The sequence below is a fragment of the Paramormyrops kingsleyae genome, chromosome 12 (genome assembly GCF_048594095.1).
Source record: "Paramormyrops kingsleyae isolate MSU_618 chromosome 12, PKINGS_0.4, whole genome shotgun sequence".
In the NCBI taxonomy this organism is placed as follows: Eukaryota; Metazoa; Chordata; class Actinopteri; order Osteoglossiformes; family Mormyridae; genus Paramormyrops; species Paramormyrops kingsleyae.
Window position 1 is genome coordinate 9,321,247 of NC_132808.1, and position 20,518 is coordinate 9,341,764.

Consider the following 20,518-nt stretch of genomic DNA (forward strand, 5'->3'; position numbering starts at 1 on the left):
GATCGACCTACCAGTGTGATATCCCCATCTTCCAATTGGAAAATTTTACCCAACCCTGATTGTTAAATTTTACAGTGCTTTGACTTGCATATTATTGATGTTCCATCATTTTAAATTCCGTCTCGTTTCCCTTTTGGCTCCAAAAAATAGCTTGAATGGTCCACTTAGGGGGCCCCGTACCCATGTCAGACTAAGGCCTCCAGAGAAGTTAATCCCCTGGATGTAACCGTGCAAACACTGCTCTGCATTTCAAATCCTGTTGAGAACCTGGACCATCAAAAACCAGCCAAACATTTTGCTCTGAGTTATCACATGACATTCTTACAGCAATAGTGCAGGTTCACCATGTTTAAAACATATATAAAGGCTGAAAATTGCAGATCTTTAAAAGAAAAAATGTAAGGAAATGTTTTCTGCTATTGTGAGTCCTGAAAAATCTGATTTGGGCTTTACCATGCTAGATCAGGTGAACTTCTTTCATTTATCCAGTATTCAAGCTCTATGTTTCAGTGCTATGATTCATCCTAAGAGACCCCATGTCGTCAAGTGCCTTGACTTTATCTCTGTGAACAAAGGCGTCCATTTAGACATTTAAACACTGCTTTGTGCCTTTGGGTCTTTCTGCAAGCTTTCATGTGCAGTCCTGTCTCATTGAGTCGTGTTCATTACGGAACTACAGCCTATGGCAAGATTCTGCGACCGATGAGTGAGAAATAAATGACAGGTGTGGGAGGAGGGGAGTTTGGTACTAAGGCCGCACTCAGTGTTATGGAAGCCAAGCCTGCGAAAACATCAGACCTAGACACACCAAAGGGAACTTGTATTGGGATTCACACTGAATCTCATGTGCAGTCCCTGGGGTAACGAGATGGATTATTGTCAGGTAAAAATTTGTGATGATTGTTAATAGTACACGTGAGGGCATGATCACGAGAGCTCTACATTCAAAAGAGGGTATCTTCCATCTGCCACTAGGGTGAATTATGAAATATAAACCTCTAATATTTCATTCCTTTTCCTGAGCAGAGTAGCTGTGAGTAGAAATCAATCGGAAGAGAACCCGTAGCTCTGTAAAATGAGAATGTTGAATTTTGGCTTCATGTCATGCCCCTTAAAGCAGGTTTCTTGATGGTTAGAATTCAAATGGGGTCCTATTCAATTAGCATTTCATTTTTTCCTGGAATATTACGTAAGTGAACTATGAAAGATGCTACCTACTGTATAGTCAGAAATGGGTTTGTTGTTTCTAGAGCAGGGGTGGGCAATCTTATCTGCAAAGGGCTGGTGTGTATGCAGGTTTTTGGGATAACCTGTAGGTCAGCTGTTCAAACCCAGGTGTGAGGACTCTTCAGCCAATCAGTCCTCTAATTAGTGACCTAATTAAGGAGTTGCAGCGAAAACCTGCATACACACCGGCCCTTTGCGGATAAGATTGCCCACCCCTGTTCTAGAGCCAAACTCAAACAGTCACTTTGCCCCCGCCCCCCGCACCCCCATAATGTTGCAAAAGCTAAATAAATATGAATTAAGATTATAATAAGAAATAGTGAAAAATTCCTCCTACCCTGTAGTGCTTCTTCATCCAGTTAGAAGTGAACCACCCTAGTTCTGTCTTCAGCCAAAGCCTTGATTTAGTCCTCTATGTTCAGAGTTCTAAGGATTCAATTTAGGCCATTTCTGTGCCATTCAATCTTTCATGAAACATAGTGGAGTGCAGGTAAGTATTAATCAATTTCAGAATCCTGATGCAATGGCAACATCAGCTTTGCTTCCCACCAAGTCACACAATGTCAGCATTACAGCTAACACTGGAAGCAAAATTTGCATTAGCTTTAACAATGGAAGCAGCCTCAACCAAGGTGCTGTATCCTGATTTGCCCCTTTGTCTGTCATTGTAACGTTTACTGCATCCCTATCAAGAATTTCATTGTTGGTGTTTCCTGTCTTTGATTATCTTTCTTGTCATGGTGCCATCGGGATATGATTGATTAATGATTGCATATAATATTAAAGTTTAGGTATCAAGTAGAATCAAAAGATTGTAGCTAGCTAGCTAGTTAGCAGAACATGCTGCTTCAGCATCTCCTAAATACGGGACATTTAATATTTAGTGTAATGACTATTTGTGGCCAAGAGGGGCCCCTAAATTTCATGGGCCCCACACAAATGCATGGTTTGAGTGGTGTTAAACACCATCACTGCCTATAGCTCAGCATACTTCACCAATCTGTCATTAAAAAGAATGGGGAATTTGGCATTTAGCAGCCATTCTGGGGTTTTGTTTTGTTTAATTTTGTTTAGTTGAGTAGACAAATGGGCCTTCATAAGTAAAGTCCCTCCATTTTGGGTCTTTATTTGACAAATGATATCATTAAGCTCCAAAAACTCTGGGGTTTCTCTTATATAGCCTCCATCCTGCCTGATCCCTGTTATCCTTTGTGAGTGGGGTATGGGATCTCTACTCTCACAGACATTACGCTAGTGCTTTCCTGAGAATTGCCCTTGTGCCATTGTTTTTTGGCCGAGGTCACAGTGCCATTTGACCTTTATCTCACCCCATGTCAAAAACAGTGCATAAGGTATGTAATTTTTTTTTCTGTTTTACTCCTGCACTAAGCATATGAAAGGATTATTGCATAACCTACTCAGGGGTGATTGGATACATATATCTATGTTTCGATCCAAAATGGTTATTATATAAAAGTTGTTCTTTTGTGTGTGACCCTTAATATATATACAGTATATATATATATTATAAGGGTCACACACCAAAAAAGAACCTTTATATAATAACCATTTTGGATCGAAACATAGTCAGCAATATGTATTGCATTTTGCCATGCTGAATTTCGGTCATGAAAGGATGATAGTCTAGATTATATTACTATTATTCGAAGCATATACATTACACTAATTATCTCAGACTGTAAGCAAGTGAAGACTGATCCTGATCCTGAGATTCTACAGACTGTATATTCATTCAGGCAGACTAAGACTGTTCTGGAACTTTAATCAAGGGTCATCCTGGCTGCATCAGTGATGATTCACTCCTTAATGAAGTGACAGGAACTGTAAAGGAGGATGTCAACTGGCTTTGGGTTCGCCTGCCCCATGCGCCAAGCCATAATGACAGGAGCCCAGCAGGATGAGCAAGGATGTAGGGGAAGTACTGCTGAAGGTGTTGTGTCACTGGAGGAAGGAAACTGCCCTGGCCTCAGTGTCTGAGGTCAAAAATCATACTGTAAGGGAACACAAACATTGCAGTATTAAATATTATCAGGAAAAAGCAAGATTATTGCAAATACTGTGACATTTACATAATAATTTGAACCGGGTGAGGGTCCCACTCAGCCACAATACCATCTTGTATTTATGTATGTTTATATTATGTTGCTGGGTGTACAAAGTAAGCAATTCAGTTTAAAGGTACAGGAGGAATTTTACTGGTTACCTTGAGACATAACTCTACACACATGAAGGCCAAGCTCAGATGCATGTAGGACCATATAAGACCAGTATACTTCCACTTACTCTGCTTGCATCTTTATCACATGATTTATCCAAATGGAACTCCAGCACGACACTGCAGAACAATAACCAAATTTATCACGCAATGTTTTTATAGATTGTTTTAATGTGTGAAATATCAGTTTTCAAAGAAAAACAAGTCTTTAGCTAAAGCTTACTATAAAGGGGGGCACGTTGCATATTTATCCCCCTCGCAAACATCGGCTGGAGTACAGCAAGTTCCTCCTGATTGGCTGTGCGAACCATGCAATTAACCCCCCCAGCCCTCCAAAAAAAAAAAAAAAATTAAAAAAAAGAAAGAAAGAAAATAAAAACTCGTAGGTGCGTTGTCACGAGCACCTGTAAACTATCCTCGTGCAGCCGGTCTCGAGCGGACCTCTGAGGAATAAATTATAAAGTTATACATTTGCTTTTTGAATCATACTTGTACTTTTAATACAAAGCTCCTTAATTTCAGCTGAACTCTTAAAAACGCCAAAAACAGCAAGGACAACATGAAGACCGAAAAAGAAACTGGAGATATGACGGGAGTGACCGTAAATCGTTTCGCGAAAGGTAATTTTTTCCCCCCCTGTCGTTTAAACGTACTTCTTAGTTAATTCTTAACTTAAAGATGTACCGTTACGTAGTGTGTAGTTAAGGGGAAATTTACCTGTTTTAAATCGTTTTTGAAATGCTAAGTATATTTTGTCCATCGTGTCATTAATATTATGTGTTTAAAACGGGAATTTTAAAATTATAATTATATTGATTTAAGCTTACGAGTTTATCGAGGTAAGTAGTAAATCTGATTTCACAGACTATATCATTCTCCCTAGTTATTATAACAATATAATATCTTGCTTTAAATAAACTAATACGTTTAATAAGCTTTGTTAATTAACTCCTCAAACAGTGCCGTTTGTAACCCCCCCCCCCCTCGCCTTCCCCTTCCCCTTCCCCCCGCGGCCAATGGTCGCTAACATGCAGAAAACGCATCTTGAAAAAACAAAGAAAGAAAGAAACAAACCAAAAACACCTGCAGCTCGATTGCAGATCTTGTGAACCCAGATCCATGTACGGTATATCCCATCCCAGGGTGATGAATATCCTGCCAGTGTTTGGGGGAATGAGTGGTGTATTTGTAATGGTACAATATCCAGCTTTAAGTGGGTGATTTACATTGAATTAAACATGCCGTATAAAGAGAAAAAGAGTACTATTTTACACAAGCAGTGATGACAGATCAGGCGATCACTTCAATGACGATTGCTTGCAGATGTAGAAGTGTGCATGTGAGAGTTTCTGCAGTTGTTCAGGATTAGCACAGGTGCATCTGAACCGGTACCTGAGAAGGTAATATGCAGCAGTCTATCTGAATGTCCTTCCAACAAGAGTCCGAGGTCACATGGGAGATGTTTGCCGGAGTTGCTATTTTCAGAATGGCATTGTCATTTACCTGGTCAATGCTCTCTCAGTGATTGTGTGAATACATAATTTCTTCCCTGTGACCCTGCTCAGGACAACTGGTGGCAAGATGGATGTGTGGATGGTTGGGTAAACCCATGTGCATTTATTTTGCCTGCCACTTTCCCCCAAATTTATAGCAAATTGTACTTGAAAAATGTATAGTGTTCCAGAGATTCTTTTGCAGTCTCAGCAGTGTTAGGAATGAGAAACTTTTAATAACGTGTCCGCATAATAATCTGTCTGTACACTGTAATTTTGTTGTATGCCTACCTTTCTATCAGTGGTTTTATTATTCTTGTGAACTTGTCACATTGCATCAGAGTTTCAAAATATGATTACGGACGGCCAATTTAATGATAACAAAAAGAGAATAATTTTATTTTGCAGAGTTTAATTTGTGTTGCTATAGAGAGATGCTTGTGTAAACTCGATTCCATCAGTCAGTTGGGTGAGGTTGTTGCCTATTAGTACATGATAAATTTGCTGGTCCATGTAAAGATTGAAATTAGTGGAGGGGAAATACTGTTATGGTACAGTGATGACAATGAATTGTTTATGTGAGGGAACAAATGTGATAATTTGAAAACCTACTGCGTACCTGGTTACTTTAGTTGTTTCCTTCATAAATGTGATTTTTTGTGCACTGTGCCATCCACACATATTTACCTGTGAGTTGACAAAAACATGATCCAACCAAAGGTAATGTTCTGTTTTTTTCTAATTTCTGCTATTTTAAATGATATGCTGCCTGCAGCAAATGGTTGTTTCCTGAAAAAATTACTTTTTCGGTCAGCCCTATGCATAGAAAGCGTGTGTTTATTTTTTTGGTTCATTTTTAGCATTTAACTCTGAATTTGTATTAGAAGTTCAGAAAGTATTGCTGTCTTAGTTGAGTATCAAATATCAGTAATTATAAAAGGAGAGGTTTTTAATTGCTAGCTGATCTTTGTGAGACTTTACAAATGAAATTTAAGCATTTCAAGGGCAGCTAATGTTCACTTGCTAGTTTCTTAAACATATTCTTATGGTTTAATGAACTACAGTATTTATAATTAATCATGAATCATCTGCCATCTGATGTATGTTAAAACATATTGATGGTCACATATGGTTATTGATGACATAATGTGCAGAACTTACCTCCATACTCAGTCCCTGATACAGGCTTTATATACCAAGTATCTTATTCTTGCTGCATGTTTGGTATTCTGTTGTTCATCAGTGATTTCCAGGGTTTCTTAAAAAATTGAATATTACTTTCAAAGAGAAATGGATAGTAAAAAATCTTTTCTGTTTCATTACCTTGTTTTACAATCTGTGTTAGACTTATTTACTGGGGAAAAAAATGGTTGTTTGAGTCTGACTGAATCTATAACAAGCATGTTAACACATCTCCTTGATTTGTTTTTGCATAAAAGCATTTGCAGTGTTAGTTCATCAAGCCAAGGTATTTTGACCCATCTACAGTGTAGTTAAAAATGTCTAATGTGTATGAGTTGCACAGGATCATGATTTTTGCTTATATTTATATGGACATATTTCATAACCCAGTTTGTCAGCTCAGTTATGATAAACTGACTAGGTGATGGCAATGAATTTAGAAAATCCATTATGCATGTATGTGTTAGATTGGAAAAAGGGTATCTCATTTTTCAAAAAACAATGTGTATTGTCTTATCCAGTACAACTTTTATTGTATAGTTATGGTTGGCGTCCTGCCATCTAAAAACATGCAGTACGGCAATTGGCATCTCTAAATTGCTCATAGTCTATGATTGTGTGAGTGCACTCCCAACTTCCTGACCAGGATATGCAGCTGTAAGATGGATGGATTAAATGCAGTGAATTTTTGCAAAACTTAAAAACAGCTAATGTGGTCATTGATTTATATTATTGTCATAAAAACAATATGTTTTCCATAAAACCCCCGCCCCGCATGCACACTAATGTCATCAACTTTGTTTCCTCTGATATTGACATTATAGCAATATTTTAATGGTAAACCTTTAAGGTTACATTTTCAGTGGTTAGTTGTCTGAGAAGTTCATGGCCATGGAAGTGGTAAGGGGAACATACTGCTGTCTGCTGCAAGCCTGAAGAGTCAGCATTAATTTCCCTCATACACTAGAGGAAATGTAAAACCAATAAACATTTCCTGTAAAAGTTTAGAGTGGTGGGTTTGTGAAGTACCCAGAAGAAAGTAGGGGATATCAGGGAAATAGGCCATGCTCACACCATAAACCTGGAATTGTATCCATGAGAGTTGTTTTTTCGCTGTCATTCTCTGTGTGGTCACGGTGTTGTGGTTTTTCCTTCTCCGCCAAATCAGAAGTCAGAAGCTGCTGGTGTAGATCGAAATTCAGTCTTTATTGCAACAATGAAGTTACAACCAAGGCCGGACACTTCCAAGTGTGTCCAATACTGTTTTCACCAATTTTTCTTATTTAACAATATCTCATCACTTGAGCATCATCATTCCTTCAACCATTCACCATCATTGCTTTTCCCCTTAATCCACACCCCTAGGTGATAAGTTTGTTCATCATTTCTTTTACTATTTGGTCACTTGGCCGAACATAATGGTGACGCGACCATCTCCACTTGGTTTTTTAAAAATGCTCAGCCGTGAACTTCTTGTGAACTCAGGCGAATCCCTTCCTTCAGTAGCAAACCTTGGCAGCTTCAGCCTGATGCACATTGACTAACTAGAGGGATGATAATGTATTTGTCCTTTAACATAGTGATAAGGTATAAAACTAATAAAGGTGGATATTCATAGATTCAGGACTAACATAAAGTAGCTAACAAAAACTCTTAGGTTAATACAAGGTGCAAATACATACTCAATTGATTACATGGTGTTGATTACATTATAATGTTTACATTGTAATGATTACATCATAGATATTTGGCATACTTTTTAAATAATATCATAATACTTATATTCTATGTTACATAATGCTAAATAATATTCCATAACAGTAGCATGTAGAAGTACAAAAACAAAATTTTCGAAGGTCATGTCAATCTTCTGTCTTGCCGAATAAGTACCCTATTAATATGCAGTTCTATGATGTCAGTCTTGTGTATTTTCCGAATTTTTAAGTAAAATCTAGCAGAGCTCTATAATGTAATTAAAGTTTGCTAGGCAATCACTGGCAGTGATAATAATGGAATTCATTTAAAAAGCAGAATTATGTTATTTTCTGGAATGGCATGGATGCTCAGTGAGTAGCACTTTGGGGTTTGAACGTATTTGCAGAGTATGCAGGCTCTCCCTGTGTTACCAAAACGTGTACCCTGGGTCAGTTGGTGTCTATAAAATTGAGTCTGATTGTGAGTGTGTGCCCTCCGATGGACTTGCACCTCATCTGTGATGTCCTTTCCCCATTTTTCCTAAGATTGGGGTCCCTGCCCACCTTCCCCTTGTATGGGATAAGCTTTTATGGAGATTAGATGGATTATGAAATGAATAGAGACTATGTCTTAAGTTTCCATATTTAACCATTTCCTACCTCCTAAGTATGGTAGGGTCCTGCTTAGTAACTGTTATAAAATTTTGGTTAACTCCAAAACACCATAGGTTAAGTAACTCCTACCCAACTTGCAATATTCAGTTAAAATATCTCAAATAAGCATTTGTGCATCTGCAGTATTCAGTCTAAACCCTAGAGGGAGCTTTCCTACATCGTTTTGTAAAACTACGTTTCTCACGATCCATTGATTCTGCTGTGTTTGCTTTAGACCCAGGCTTTGATAGCTGTTACACAGCTGGTTATTGTTGAAGTGTAGCAGCATCCATATTTTAAAGAAAAGTGACTCAACTGAAATAAACTTTTGATTTCAAGGTCCAGTTGTTTTGCCACAAGAACTTGTAATTGCTTTGTCTGACTACTGATAATACAGAGATTAAAACTCACCCACCCCTGGCCACCAGGGGAAAAACAAACTACCTAAAACATTTTGATGTTGCCAATACAGCAATGATAGTTACATTTTGTTAAAACTGAAGTGCATTGAAATGTGTGAATTTTAACAGTTTAAATTTGATGTATTGCTGTTTGATCAGTTTTATGGTAAATTCCTTCAGATTATGAAAGTGTACTCTTATCAGTTTTATGCACTGTGGACCGACGAGTAACACATGTAACAAGATCTCATACTCACAGTGCAACTAATAGTGAACATTGGTCCTTCAGAGCAGTATGTGTTTTTGTTGTAACACAATCCATCCATTTTCCAAAATGCCTTGTCCTTATTCAGGGTCACAAAGGGTCCAGAGCCAATGGGCACAATGCAGGGAACAACAACAACAAACAAACAAATTAATTTTTGTATAGCGTATTATCACAACATTACATCGTCTCAAAGCGCTTTACAGCATCCCCACCCAAAGCCCCCAGTGAGTAAGCCATAGGCGACAGTGGCAAGGAAAAACTCCCTAGAAGGAAGAAACCTTGGGAGGGACCAGACTCAGAGGGGGAGCCCATCCTCCAGGGGGAGCCATATACAGGGAGAGTCAAATACAGTAAAATTTCAGACACAAACGGGGAGCAGGGGGGAGATGGCAAGCCGGTGCCAACACTCCCTCCAATCACCTGGCAACCAGAGGGCAGGCAGCGGGTCATACATGGAACGACTTATGATGTGGTGCCAACCCATCACAGGGTACACTCGCACACCATTCACTCACACCTATGGGCAATTTGGTAACTCCAGTCAGCCTCAACATTTTTTGTATTGTGGAGGGAAAACTTGAGTACGCAGAAGAAACCCCATGACAACATGGGAAGGACATGCAAACTCCCCACACAAATTCTCAGCAATGACCCAAACCCAGGTCCCAGAGCTGTGAGGCGACAGTGCTAACCACTGCACCACCTTGCCATCCTGTTTTGTTGTAGCTTATTTCTTAATTCTTAATTGAATGTGTAAATTAAAATGATCTCTGTGGTTGACCCAGTATGTGTAGCCTATCCAACAGCAGGGGGCAGTATGTCTATATCACAGAGCTGCTTATATTATGGATTAGGAGCGAGTGACTTTTTCACTTTTGGAATAGGTTCCACCTGTTTTTATTTTCATGGTTCTATACATATTTAGACCAATTTATTTCAGAACTTCATTTTGCAGAAATGTAAAAGCTAGAATTGTGGAGAAACCTATATGATACTGTGTCTTGGCATTTTATTGATTTGCAGTTACCAGTACTGAGATGTGCTGTCTTTTCATAGTACTGAAGGAATGTGGGATAATATGTGCTACTACTGACCACACACTACCGCTAGAAGAAAGGCATTGTTTTAATTAATCGGTATGAAGAAAGGGAGCCAAATGCATTTAAAAGATAACACATGGTAGAACTATGGAGTTTGTGCTGGTGAATTTTGTGCATTGCCTTACTAGTGATATACTGTAAATAATGAGATATCAGCCTGAGCACTGGGGCCTCCCAAGGGTCTTTTTTTGCAAATATGTGTTTCCCTTAAGCACACTATACCATTACAGTGTGTGCATACTCTAGTCTGGGTCATTAGTGAATCATGATTGAGAGCCTCCCAGTGGCGAAATAAATTGCCATAAGGCTGCTGATGGAATGATGCTACATTTTGTCTTTTTGGTCAACAGTTGACCTTTTTGCATACAGGCTTCCTGGAAGCTGATATTCTGTTATTCTTAATGTAGTGAAGGTGTTGCTGAATTAGACCTGATTTTTCCATATGACAGTAGTAGCACAGCTACCAAAAACTCTTCCACTTTATAGCCAGGAAGCTGGTTGTTAACCTATTTATGGCTATTATTAAAAACCACATTGGAGTCTTATGTTCAACAGATCTTCACTAATTATGGTGACAGGGTTCATGATCAGAACTGGACATAGAATAATGTATAATGGACTGTGAGGTCACTTTGTTGGCAAAGTGTTTTAACTCTTCTCATTTAAGTGCCTTGTGCACGTCTTTTCAAGCTTAAAAGTATTTTTACCAGAATTAAATTGCAGCTGAACTACTTTGCATAATGGCTATACAACAGATTTTATGCAAATCCCAGTTGGACAAAAGAAATTAAACTGTAGAACAGAGAGCGTTTTATTATGTTAGCTAAAGGCATTGTAAATGTATTTATAGTGAGTTTTTTTATATCATCTCAGTTGGTTGCATTGTAAATGTAAATGTTCATTACTGATGAAATTTAGTATGTAAATATATTAATAAATTCTAATGTTTAAGAGTATAGTTTCCTACATTTTCATTGATATTTTTTGATATGCAGGTCTCATATTTTGGGTAAAGAGGATGAACAACATCATCAGCTACAGTGTATATGCAAAGACAAAGCTTGTGACTTTTAGCTTTCCTACTCTCTATACTCATGTAGTTAGATCTCCTCTGCACAAACTTATTTTGAAAGCCAACACGCCAGACCAAACAGCTCTGTCACGGTGGGTTTCAATATTACTTGATCTAAGTTCAATAAAAATGGTGGTGATTTCATTGTCAACATGTACAGGATTTATAAGGAATGCAGAATATTGTTAAAACTCCAGTGATGGGTTAGGAAGTTAAATTTAAGGTGTTTTTCAAATACTCGGCAACTGTTATCTATAGTGAAGCTATGGTAAACATGCTATAAGTTGTTTGATTAAAAAGCTGCCGCTTTCTTTTGAAACTATATGCCCCAGGCCAAGACAGGTGTCACCAAGCATGCTTACAGTGCAGGTCTTCCAATTTTTAAATGGCATTTGGGAAAACTATCTGTCATTTTGTGCAAATCATTAAATGTATACATGAGAAACAAATTCAACTACTGGACTACTGGATTTCTACTTATTATTATTATTATTATTATTATTATTATTATTATTATTATTATTATATTTATTTATTATTGAGCTTTTATTATTTCTGTCATGAATACATTTTATCTGCTAGACTAATTCTAGTAATTGTCATGTTTCTGAAAAATGTATGTACATTGTATTTTAGTCTAGAAATGATATTGAAACATCCATCTAACTACTAACCGCTTAACCTGGTCAGGGTCACATAGTGGCATTAAGATATTAATTTGAGACACTGGAAGATGTTGTAAATACAGTAAATTTCCACTGCTAATTCAACCCAGTGCTGACATGAAGTTTCCAGCTAATAAGCATTTTAGATTTAAATATGAACAAGGCTAGTAAATAAGCAGCAAAATATCTGTAATTTTATACATTTTTGCTCTGATAAAGTTGAATTTATGTGCGTCACCAATATCTGATTGTACTATGCACATCCCCCTTTTACAGCAGGCTCAGTTATTTGTGACTTAAACCCTTTGTCACACACTTCTCAGACTGCCCCCTGGTGGTAACTGGGGGCTCATCAGTGTCTGGCCTGCAAACACACATCGCAGGCCCCTTTGCCTCACCCACCATTATTAAGATGCCGACAGAGTACTTTTATTGCCCACGGGGTCATTCCATGTTGTTGGCCTGCATCTATCAGCGTACAAGGTGCTTTGTACTTTCTAAAATTTAAATTTACTGAGAGCCCGGGGTGTGTTGTGGAACTACCCTTGGATGCCAATTAAAATGGTGAAAGGATTTTACAAGACTTGTAGGTCCTACAAAAAAACACACAGGCATGGGGTCCAGGGTTCAGCTATGTTCTGGAATTTGGAGAGAGTTGGCAGCCGATGTAAGACGGATGCCAGCGTCCCAGGTTTGCCCAGGGGAACACATCCTAACAAGATAATAGACTCCCTGGCTTGAGCTGAAAATAAATATCATGACGGTCTCTTGTTTTATAATACATGCAATGTGCTCTTCACTATCTGAAATTCTAAAATCCACAAGTTCATATAATTTTCTTAATTATTAGATTATTTGTCAAAACATTCAGATTGTGTTTTGTTTTCTATTACAGTGTTCTGTACCATAGCACAGCAGGTTTTCATGCTATCATTTGTACCATAGCACAGCTGGCCCTCCTCCAATCATCTACATCATAGCACAGCTGGCCCTCCTACAATCATCTGTACCATAGCACAGCTGACCCTCCTAAATTCACCTGTACCATACCACAGCTGGCTCTCATACAATCATTTGCACCATTCTAGAGCAGGTGCTTCCACAATGATCTGTACTGTACCATAGCACACCTGGTTCTCTTTCAGTCGTTTGTGTTATAGCACAGCAGGCTCTTTTACAATCATCAGTACCATAGCACAGCAGGCACTCCTACAATGATCTGTGCCATATCACAGCTGGCTCTCTCCCAATCATCTGTACCATAGCACAACAGGCCTTCATACCATCATCTGTACCATAGCACAGCAGGCCTTCATACCATCATCTGTACCATAGCACAGCAGGCCTTCATACCATCATCTGTACCATAGCACAGCAGGCCTTCATACCATCATCTGTACCATAGCACAGCAGGATCCCATACAATTAGATAAGCTAAGGAAATTATGGTGTGAAAACTGTCAGCTTCATGAGTCTGTATCCAATGTTGCAAAGCAAGCTGAGAGTAACGTATCAGTATTTCATCTCTTTTCTTAGCTGTTTTGTTTATTAAAATGCAGGGATGATATTGCTGTCCTCTGTGAGCGAAGGCGAACATAATGAGCCAATGGGAGGCCCAGTGAAGTTGCTGATAATGTCACAGTAGAAGAACCTTTTGAGAGCAGGTGAGATACAGCTGTTAGCCCAGTTCAGTCTCCTAGTCCCTACCTGTCGGTTGTGTGTTCATTTATTCTCAGCTGCATACCTTAATAAGTAAATTCTGGTCACAGACTGATGCGGGATGCCTCTGGTTCTGTGAGCTGGCTGCAGCCCAGTCTCTCGCTTAATGCTGTTAGCTTATTGAAGTGCTCATACTAAAGCATAAACTATCTGCAATAAAAACTGCATTAATTCAGCCCACAGCTGAGTTAAAAGTACAAAACATTCCTGACTAGTAACTTAGGTGCAAAGTTTTCACAAGCAAACAACAAAGAAAGTTTGCAATATCGTTAAATGTAAATGGTATTATTTGGAGTGCTGTGGAACATTTTTAAGTTTCAGCAATGTTTTACCCCCACATCCCTTTCCAAAACTACTGCAACATGCAAAATGCTCTGTGATATCCAGAGGTCTACAGTTTTTTGTGCTCTATATGCAAATTTAATTTTATTTTGGTTGTTTCTGAAAAAGTGTGGCTAGTGTGTAACAAGCATCCTGTGATGAACAGGGGCTATATGTACCTATTATGTAATTATAGTACATACAGTATCCTGCTTTCTAGTAATGCTGTTAGTTTTAATATATTAACCTTCAGGTACAAAATTATTATATTTCTGCAATTTTGGAATACCTAACCACAGTGCTAAGAAGAATATAGAATGGCATTTTAATAAATGTAATACAGAATTATTTGCACCACATATCCAACAGGGATGTTTGTGAAATCTTTATATTTTATAAATCAGAACACAATGTAGCTAACTTTAAAAAGAAGCTAGTATGGTTTTTCTTTAGTTTTTATAAATGTCCAGTTGTTTCTTGTTAGAAGCAAAAGTAGAAAGACCATGTTTTTTTCTGTTTGATTTAGACAATTTTGCAGTAAGTGGAGACAGAGGTCAACTCTTTACTTTTCATTTTTCATATTGTCTGATAACTGTCGCGATTTTGATTTTACGGTATTCCTAGGACCACTGTGCTTGGTATATTCCAAATGACTCCATATAAAATAAAGTGTAACACCAGTGTTTATTGTTTTCCACATTTGGTGGGAAAGAATCATCTGTCATTTTTCTACCCACTTATGCTGGGCAGGGACACCTATAGCCTATTCCAGGCAGGAAGGTTGGAGTACACTCCAGATAGAATGCCATTCTATTACAAGGCACGTGCACAAACTACTGGCAATTTAGGAACATCAGTGAGCCTCACTGAATGTGTTTGGACTGTAGGAAGAAACTCCACATGCATGAAGGAGGGTTTTGAGCTTATAGCCAGTAGAGCTGTGAGGTGATGGTGCCACACACTGTGTCACCCAAATATGCTTTTTAATTGGCTACAATTACTTAATAGTAGATTCTACAATGGAAACATGTAACTTATAAATATTTTTATGTTTTGAATAATTTGGTAAATGATTGATTATTGAAACAAAGTATTACCATTGTAGTTTTTTTTTTTTTATTAGAGCAACAGTATATTTTAAAAATATTGTTACAAAATATGTTTATTTTCTTTGGGGTCCATAAAAACAAAAATGTGTTACTGATTATTATGCCTCAAACAAAAGAATATAAAACCCAGTGGTTCACATGTTCAGCAAGGGTACTGGCAAATAATCAACCCATCAGAAGGTTGTGGGTTCTGATAATATCAGCAAAGAGCAGAGCCTTTTAATGTTTGTGTCTGTAAATCAAGGAAGCGGTTGGCAGTAGGACCTGGGGCGGCCCCCCTCTCCCCCCCCCTTTCCTATTTGCAATCAGGCAGGGCTGTCTGACTCACTGCGGAGTGTCTACTCGTTTGAAAGAGAGCGGATCAGAGGTACTCTTGCTCCTACTGAGACAGGACAGAGAAATGATGATGGGCTGACTGGGGAGAATTCGCGTTTCAATCATGGAATCCAGCAAAGTTCTTAATTTTGTAGCATCTGGTGAGTCCCTGGCCCAGGTTCTTTGCTCGTGCAAAACATGTCCAAGCTTTTATATTTGTTTTCTAAGCCTACATATGGAGGTTGTGTAAGCGTCATTTGTGAGGGTAAATAAGTTTTTTTGTTTTTTTTTTTTGCAGTGTTGGCTTTTTGATTATGTACAAGCCATGGGCGCCTGGAGATGACCTCTGCTTCTGTCTTTGATGATTTTGCCTGCTTATGTTTAATATGTTTGCATTAGAGCCATCGTGTCTGCTTTTCAGTTTTCACTTTCGAGTTTGACATTGTTCCTGACAAAAAGACACGTTACCCCCTCTGAAGTTGAATAAGTAGCGGGAAAATCCTCGACAGCACAGTATCCACTATAGGGATATACCGGTAAGATTTTCGAAGCTCACAGCTATAAATGAAACGCTTTAATGTTCAGTTGTAGTAGAGGCAGACGTTAATCAAAAGGAGTGATGCTGCCCTTGACTCAATAGTTTCCAGGATGCTTGCCCTTTGCAGGACATCTGTAGTAACCTGAACTGTTTGGGAGATTTTGTCCTGCCGCAGGTGGTTCTGTGTGTTACTATTCTCTTGAGCATAGCTAAAGCACTAAGTTTGTCAGAGACGGTCCTGTCTTGTAACCGCGTCATGTGTTAACATTGAGCAGACAGTCCTGTCTCATTCCATAGCTCTATATTGTATGCAGTGGCTATAGATGTATTCATCTAATACCCAAGCGTTTCTTTAAGCAGTGAACCAGCAGTTATGCATTACACCCAGAAAGCAGTCACATAGACAGAAGAGGCAAGAGTGAATTGAAAGACTTAAAGATGAATATATTTTACTGTATTATATAAAAAAATATTTTGATATCACTTTGTGAGGCCTACTCGTAACACTATAACACTATTATCCAGGTAGAATTCTGGAGGGGGTGCAGGAACTGTGGGGTCTGTAGCATGTGAACTTTCCCAGTCCATCACCATATTTTCAGTTTTCTATCAGTTATTCAGCAAACAAGCAGCAATGAAACATTTACAGCTTTACAGGTTTTTATCTTTAATTTTATTTCATTTTATTTAAATTTATTTATTCTGAGATGGATATTTGTGTACAAGTGTCAGATGACCCATCTATAGGTGTTATACATAACATAAACGATAAGATAAATGTAAAATATTAAATAAATCAGAAGGCCTGTGCATAGAATATAGCAATGTTATATTCTATGGCATGCAGCGATGCTATGTCTTCTGTCTTGCATGTCGTTCATGTGTTGTCAAAATTTGTAGAGAATTATGGTAACTGTTTTGCACTTATGTTGGGCTTTAAGCAACATTTCTGTTCATTCTGTTTTGCTGTTTTGTTTTCCATTTATCTTTTTTTTTTTTTTTTTTAGTTATTTATGTCCCTCTTTGGAATGCCAGTTTAGATGCATGTTATTGGTTAATCGGTGCTTAAAACACCATTCACTGTTTGAATTTCCTTTGGCTGAAAGAAAATACTTTTCTTATTATAGACTTAAGGCAACTTTGAAGTTGGAACGCTTTTTCTTGTAATTTGTGGCCTTAACCTTTCATTTGTTTTAATCTTTTCACACAAGCATGTTGTAATGGAATCACGGTACATTTCAATGAGGCTCTGATTGCCAGATGATACAGACAGAACCATGTCATTACAGATCATGCATGCCCAACATGATGAAGGTTAATTTCACGTTAATGTGTAAATAGATGGTAGAAATGACGATGTATCACTGGCTTTGCTGAGGGAAACAGATTCCATGGACAGTCTGAGGAATAGAATGTAGCCTCTAGGTGTAGAACTAATGATCATGCATGTTCAGGTTTATCATGGGGAAATTATTGTTGCGGAATCTCTCTGAAATGAAGAGTTTTAGGGGAACAAATAAAAGCAGAAAAAAAGAAAGTCAAACATTTTCCCTGAATGTTTGAGATACTGTGTCAAGGCCCCCAGCAAGGTTGAAATTGTTTCAAGATGTTGAAGGCCATCACAATCGTGCCGATAAATTCCAGCCTCACAGGGCTTTCTTTAGCTGTACATCTCCATCTTTGGGGCTGATCTGAAAAATTTGAAGTGGATTTTTAAGATGTCCATTCCATGTTCCGTGGCCCATTTGCCTCTGATGGGTGGAAAATGGCTCATCATGAGCTGAACCATTAACAGACATCAGAAAAACCCAAACTAGGGCCCTGTGAAGAACATTCACAGTGTAACTCCACTGGCTTTAATCAGGGCTAAACTATCATGTTGAAAACCTGCACTTATCTGCTCGGAGCAGCCGGCTTACAGAAATGGGGCTGCGTGGCTTTAATTGAGTGAGAGGAAGAGGGCAATGTGCAAACAATTAGCAGGATTCCCCAACAGCGGTTAAGAGGGGAACAGCAGAAGGCAGCCTAGTTGGAACAGAAGTCTGGGGAGAGGGGGTTTGTCCACATACTTTGGGTCTGTACATCCCTCCTCCTCAGCATTTCTCAGAATGCTCATCGGGAAACAGCCTGTAGAGATGTTATGGATCAGACGAGCACTCGCCGTTGATTTGTTTAACGTGCCCATAAGCCATTCTGCCAGGGCCATGCTTTACTTTCATCTTATGGGTCAAGAATGTCAGACATGTTTATTCTACCTGGGTGGCAGGCAGAATCCTAGGAATCATTGTCAGAAAGCTGTGATTGAAACATTCAGAAAATGATACTTGAACACGAAGCTGGCAGTCTGGAGGTTTGAAGCTCAGTCCTGCCCTCTGTCTGTGTGGTGCGCATGTGCTTCCCCCGTGGTGTAGGCTGCCTCGGAGTGCTCTGGGTTCCTCCCACAGTCCAAAAACATGGCATTAGGCGAGTTAGTGTTTCTGAATAGCCTGTAGTGGTTGTGCTCTCTCATGGATCAGTACTGCAGCGCCAGCAGCTATAATTAACAGCCGCTGCACTGCGTAATAAATAATGCTGCCTGATATGGGCACCACACCCATCCGTACCTGATGATCGGCGGGGAAATGGCAGGAAGAGTAAAAATTAGATGACTTGAACTGGGAATTAAACACACATCTGAGACATCAGTAATGAGATCACTTAATTATTTATTATTAATTTTATGAATATAATTTTATTCCCTTTCATGTTAACTAGTATATTACTAAATAGCTTTCTGCATGAACTACTGGTTTATTTTCATGCATCTTGGTGGAGTGCATAGAGTAGATGAGAACACTAAAACAACATGCATGGTTTTTTATATTTTCCCTTTTATAGATCATTCATGCATATAGTTGTGCATCTATAGCCATTAAAACCTGACTGCACTTATCACACGTCACCTTTTCACTTTCAGCTGAAATGAAGGATCATGCATGTACAAAACAGGAAGTGGGCATGTGCTGGTGTTTCTAATGGTGCTTTCTTTTTAGTTGTGGGTCAGATAACACAGAAGAAGTGGTTGCAATCATATCGGCACCATGCTTGGACATTGGTGAGCTATAACAGTCATTAGGTACTTAACCTACAAGGTCACTGAAGATGTCAGTAGCCATAATCACTACTCAGTTTTCTTAAATGGTACAGGCTGAGGTTTAATCTTAGTTCCTATGTGCGCCTGGTTGAGGTATATGCTGGACTTCCATTCCTATGCGTGTTCCAAATAACATGGTTGCTAAATTCAGCTTCATAAGTGTATATCTGTTAAAGGCTTTAGGCTTTTATTTGTATGTCTCCTTTAGGCTGAACAGTGCTAAGTGGATAAAGGAAGGGCTGTGTACTGAGGTCCAGGTACCATCTGCACCAGCATATACTATTGTGAGGCATGAGCTGCACATTTTGTTTTATGAACATGAGCGACATGCTTGCTTGTTTTCACACTTAGTCTGCTGATCATTACCAATCCGGAAAGAAGGCGTGTTGATGACATGCAGTGATATTCTGAGAAGACGGAAATTCAAGGGTTATGGTTGTAATTTGTTTTAGTTATGATGTGATCTGTCTTCCAGTCTCATTATAATCAGGTCTAACCTTTTGAGAAGTCCTGAAATAATGATGAAATGTGCAAACACAGGATGGTTTAATCTGCGAGCTTGTCTCCACTAGCATGGCCGATAAGCATGCACCAGCAGAAGGTGTTTACAGAAAGGAAATGCAGCAAGTCAGGGTAGTAGCTTAGTGAAGTTTCAGTCACTAAACCGTTACGTTTCGCCCTTGAAATGCAGAACAGCAGATTTACAAAGGCTGCTTGTGGTCTTTATGAAAAACACGCATCAGAGGTGCACGCACAGGCTTCCTGTTCACTGACAGCACTGCTTGCACTGAGAACATGGCCGCTTGTGGCTGCTCGTGTCTAGAACAGCGCCTTCTGACCCACCCTATTCATAGTTTCGCCGGGTGGTTAATAGTAAGCTCTTCTTGTTTGAAGAATTTCTTCTCATATGAAATTTCGGTAATGAATTTCACCACTACATTTTACATTTAAAATATTTAGCATACGCTTTTGTCTGAAGCAATGTACAAGTAAGGCAAATGGCACATTCCAAACATATAGGTTGTTGAGGAGTCAACTATGCATACGTTTTGGCTAGGCTGAGCTTCCAATGAATGACCAGGTACAGAACTACACAGCAACTACACAACAACTATTAACAAAGTAAGAATCTAATAAGACTAATCAAAGGCCTGTAAGTACAAAATAAGAGGTAGGCAGTCTTATCCAGAAAGGGCTGTTGGGCATGTGGGGTTTCGCTCAAACTCCTTAATTAGATTACTAATTTGAGGATTGGTGGGCTAAAGAGTCCTCACACCTGGGTTTGAATAGCTGACCTAAGGGTTATTCTAAAAACCTGCATACACACCACCAAAGAGCGAGGGCATAGCCTTGGAGTACCAGATATTACCTACGTATAACCAAAACTCCTG

General features: G+C 38.8%; 1 protein-coding gene across 7 annotated transcripts in view; it reads left to right on the top strand.

Annotated features, from left to right (window-relative positions):
- The first annotated feature begins 3,836 nt into the window (after positions 1–3,836).
- The window catches only part of slc4a11 (solute carrier family 4 member 11), a 47,214-nt gene continuing 30,532 nt past the window's right edge, over positions 3,837–20,518 (top strand). For 3 of the 7 annotated variants that reach the window (XM_023795647.2, XM_023795643.2, XM_072718630.1), the window contains exon 1: positions 3,837–4,083. In XM_023795647.2, coding sequence (XP_023651415.1) covers positions 4,023–4,083 — 61 coding nt within the window. In that variant the 5' untranslated portion in view covers positions 3,837–4,022. Of the gene's footprint in view, positions 4,084–15,459; positions 15,618–15,754; positions 15,993–20,518 lie in introns of those variants that run through there. The other 4 variants (XM_072718632.1, XM_072718633.1, XM_072718629.1 and 1 more) reach the window with 4 other exon arrangements.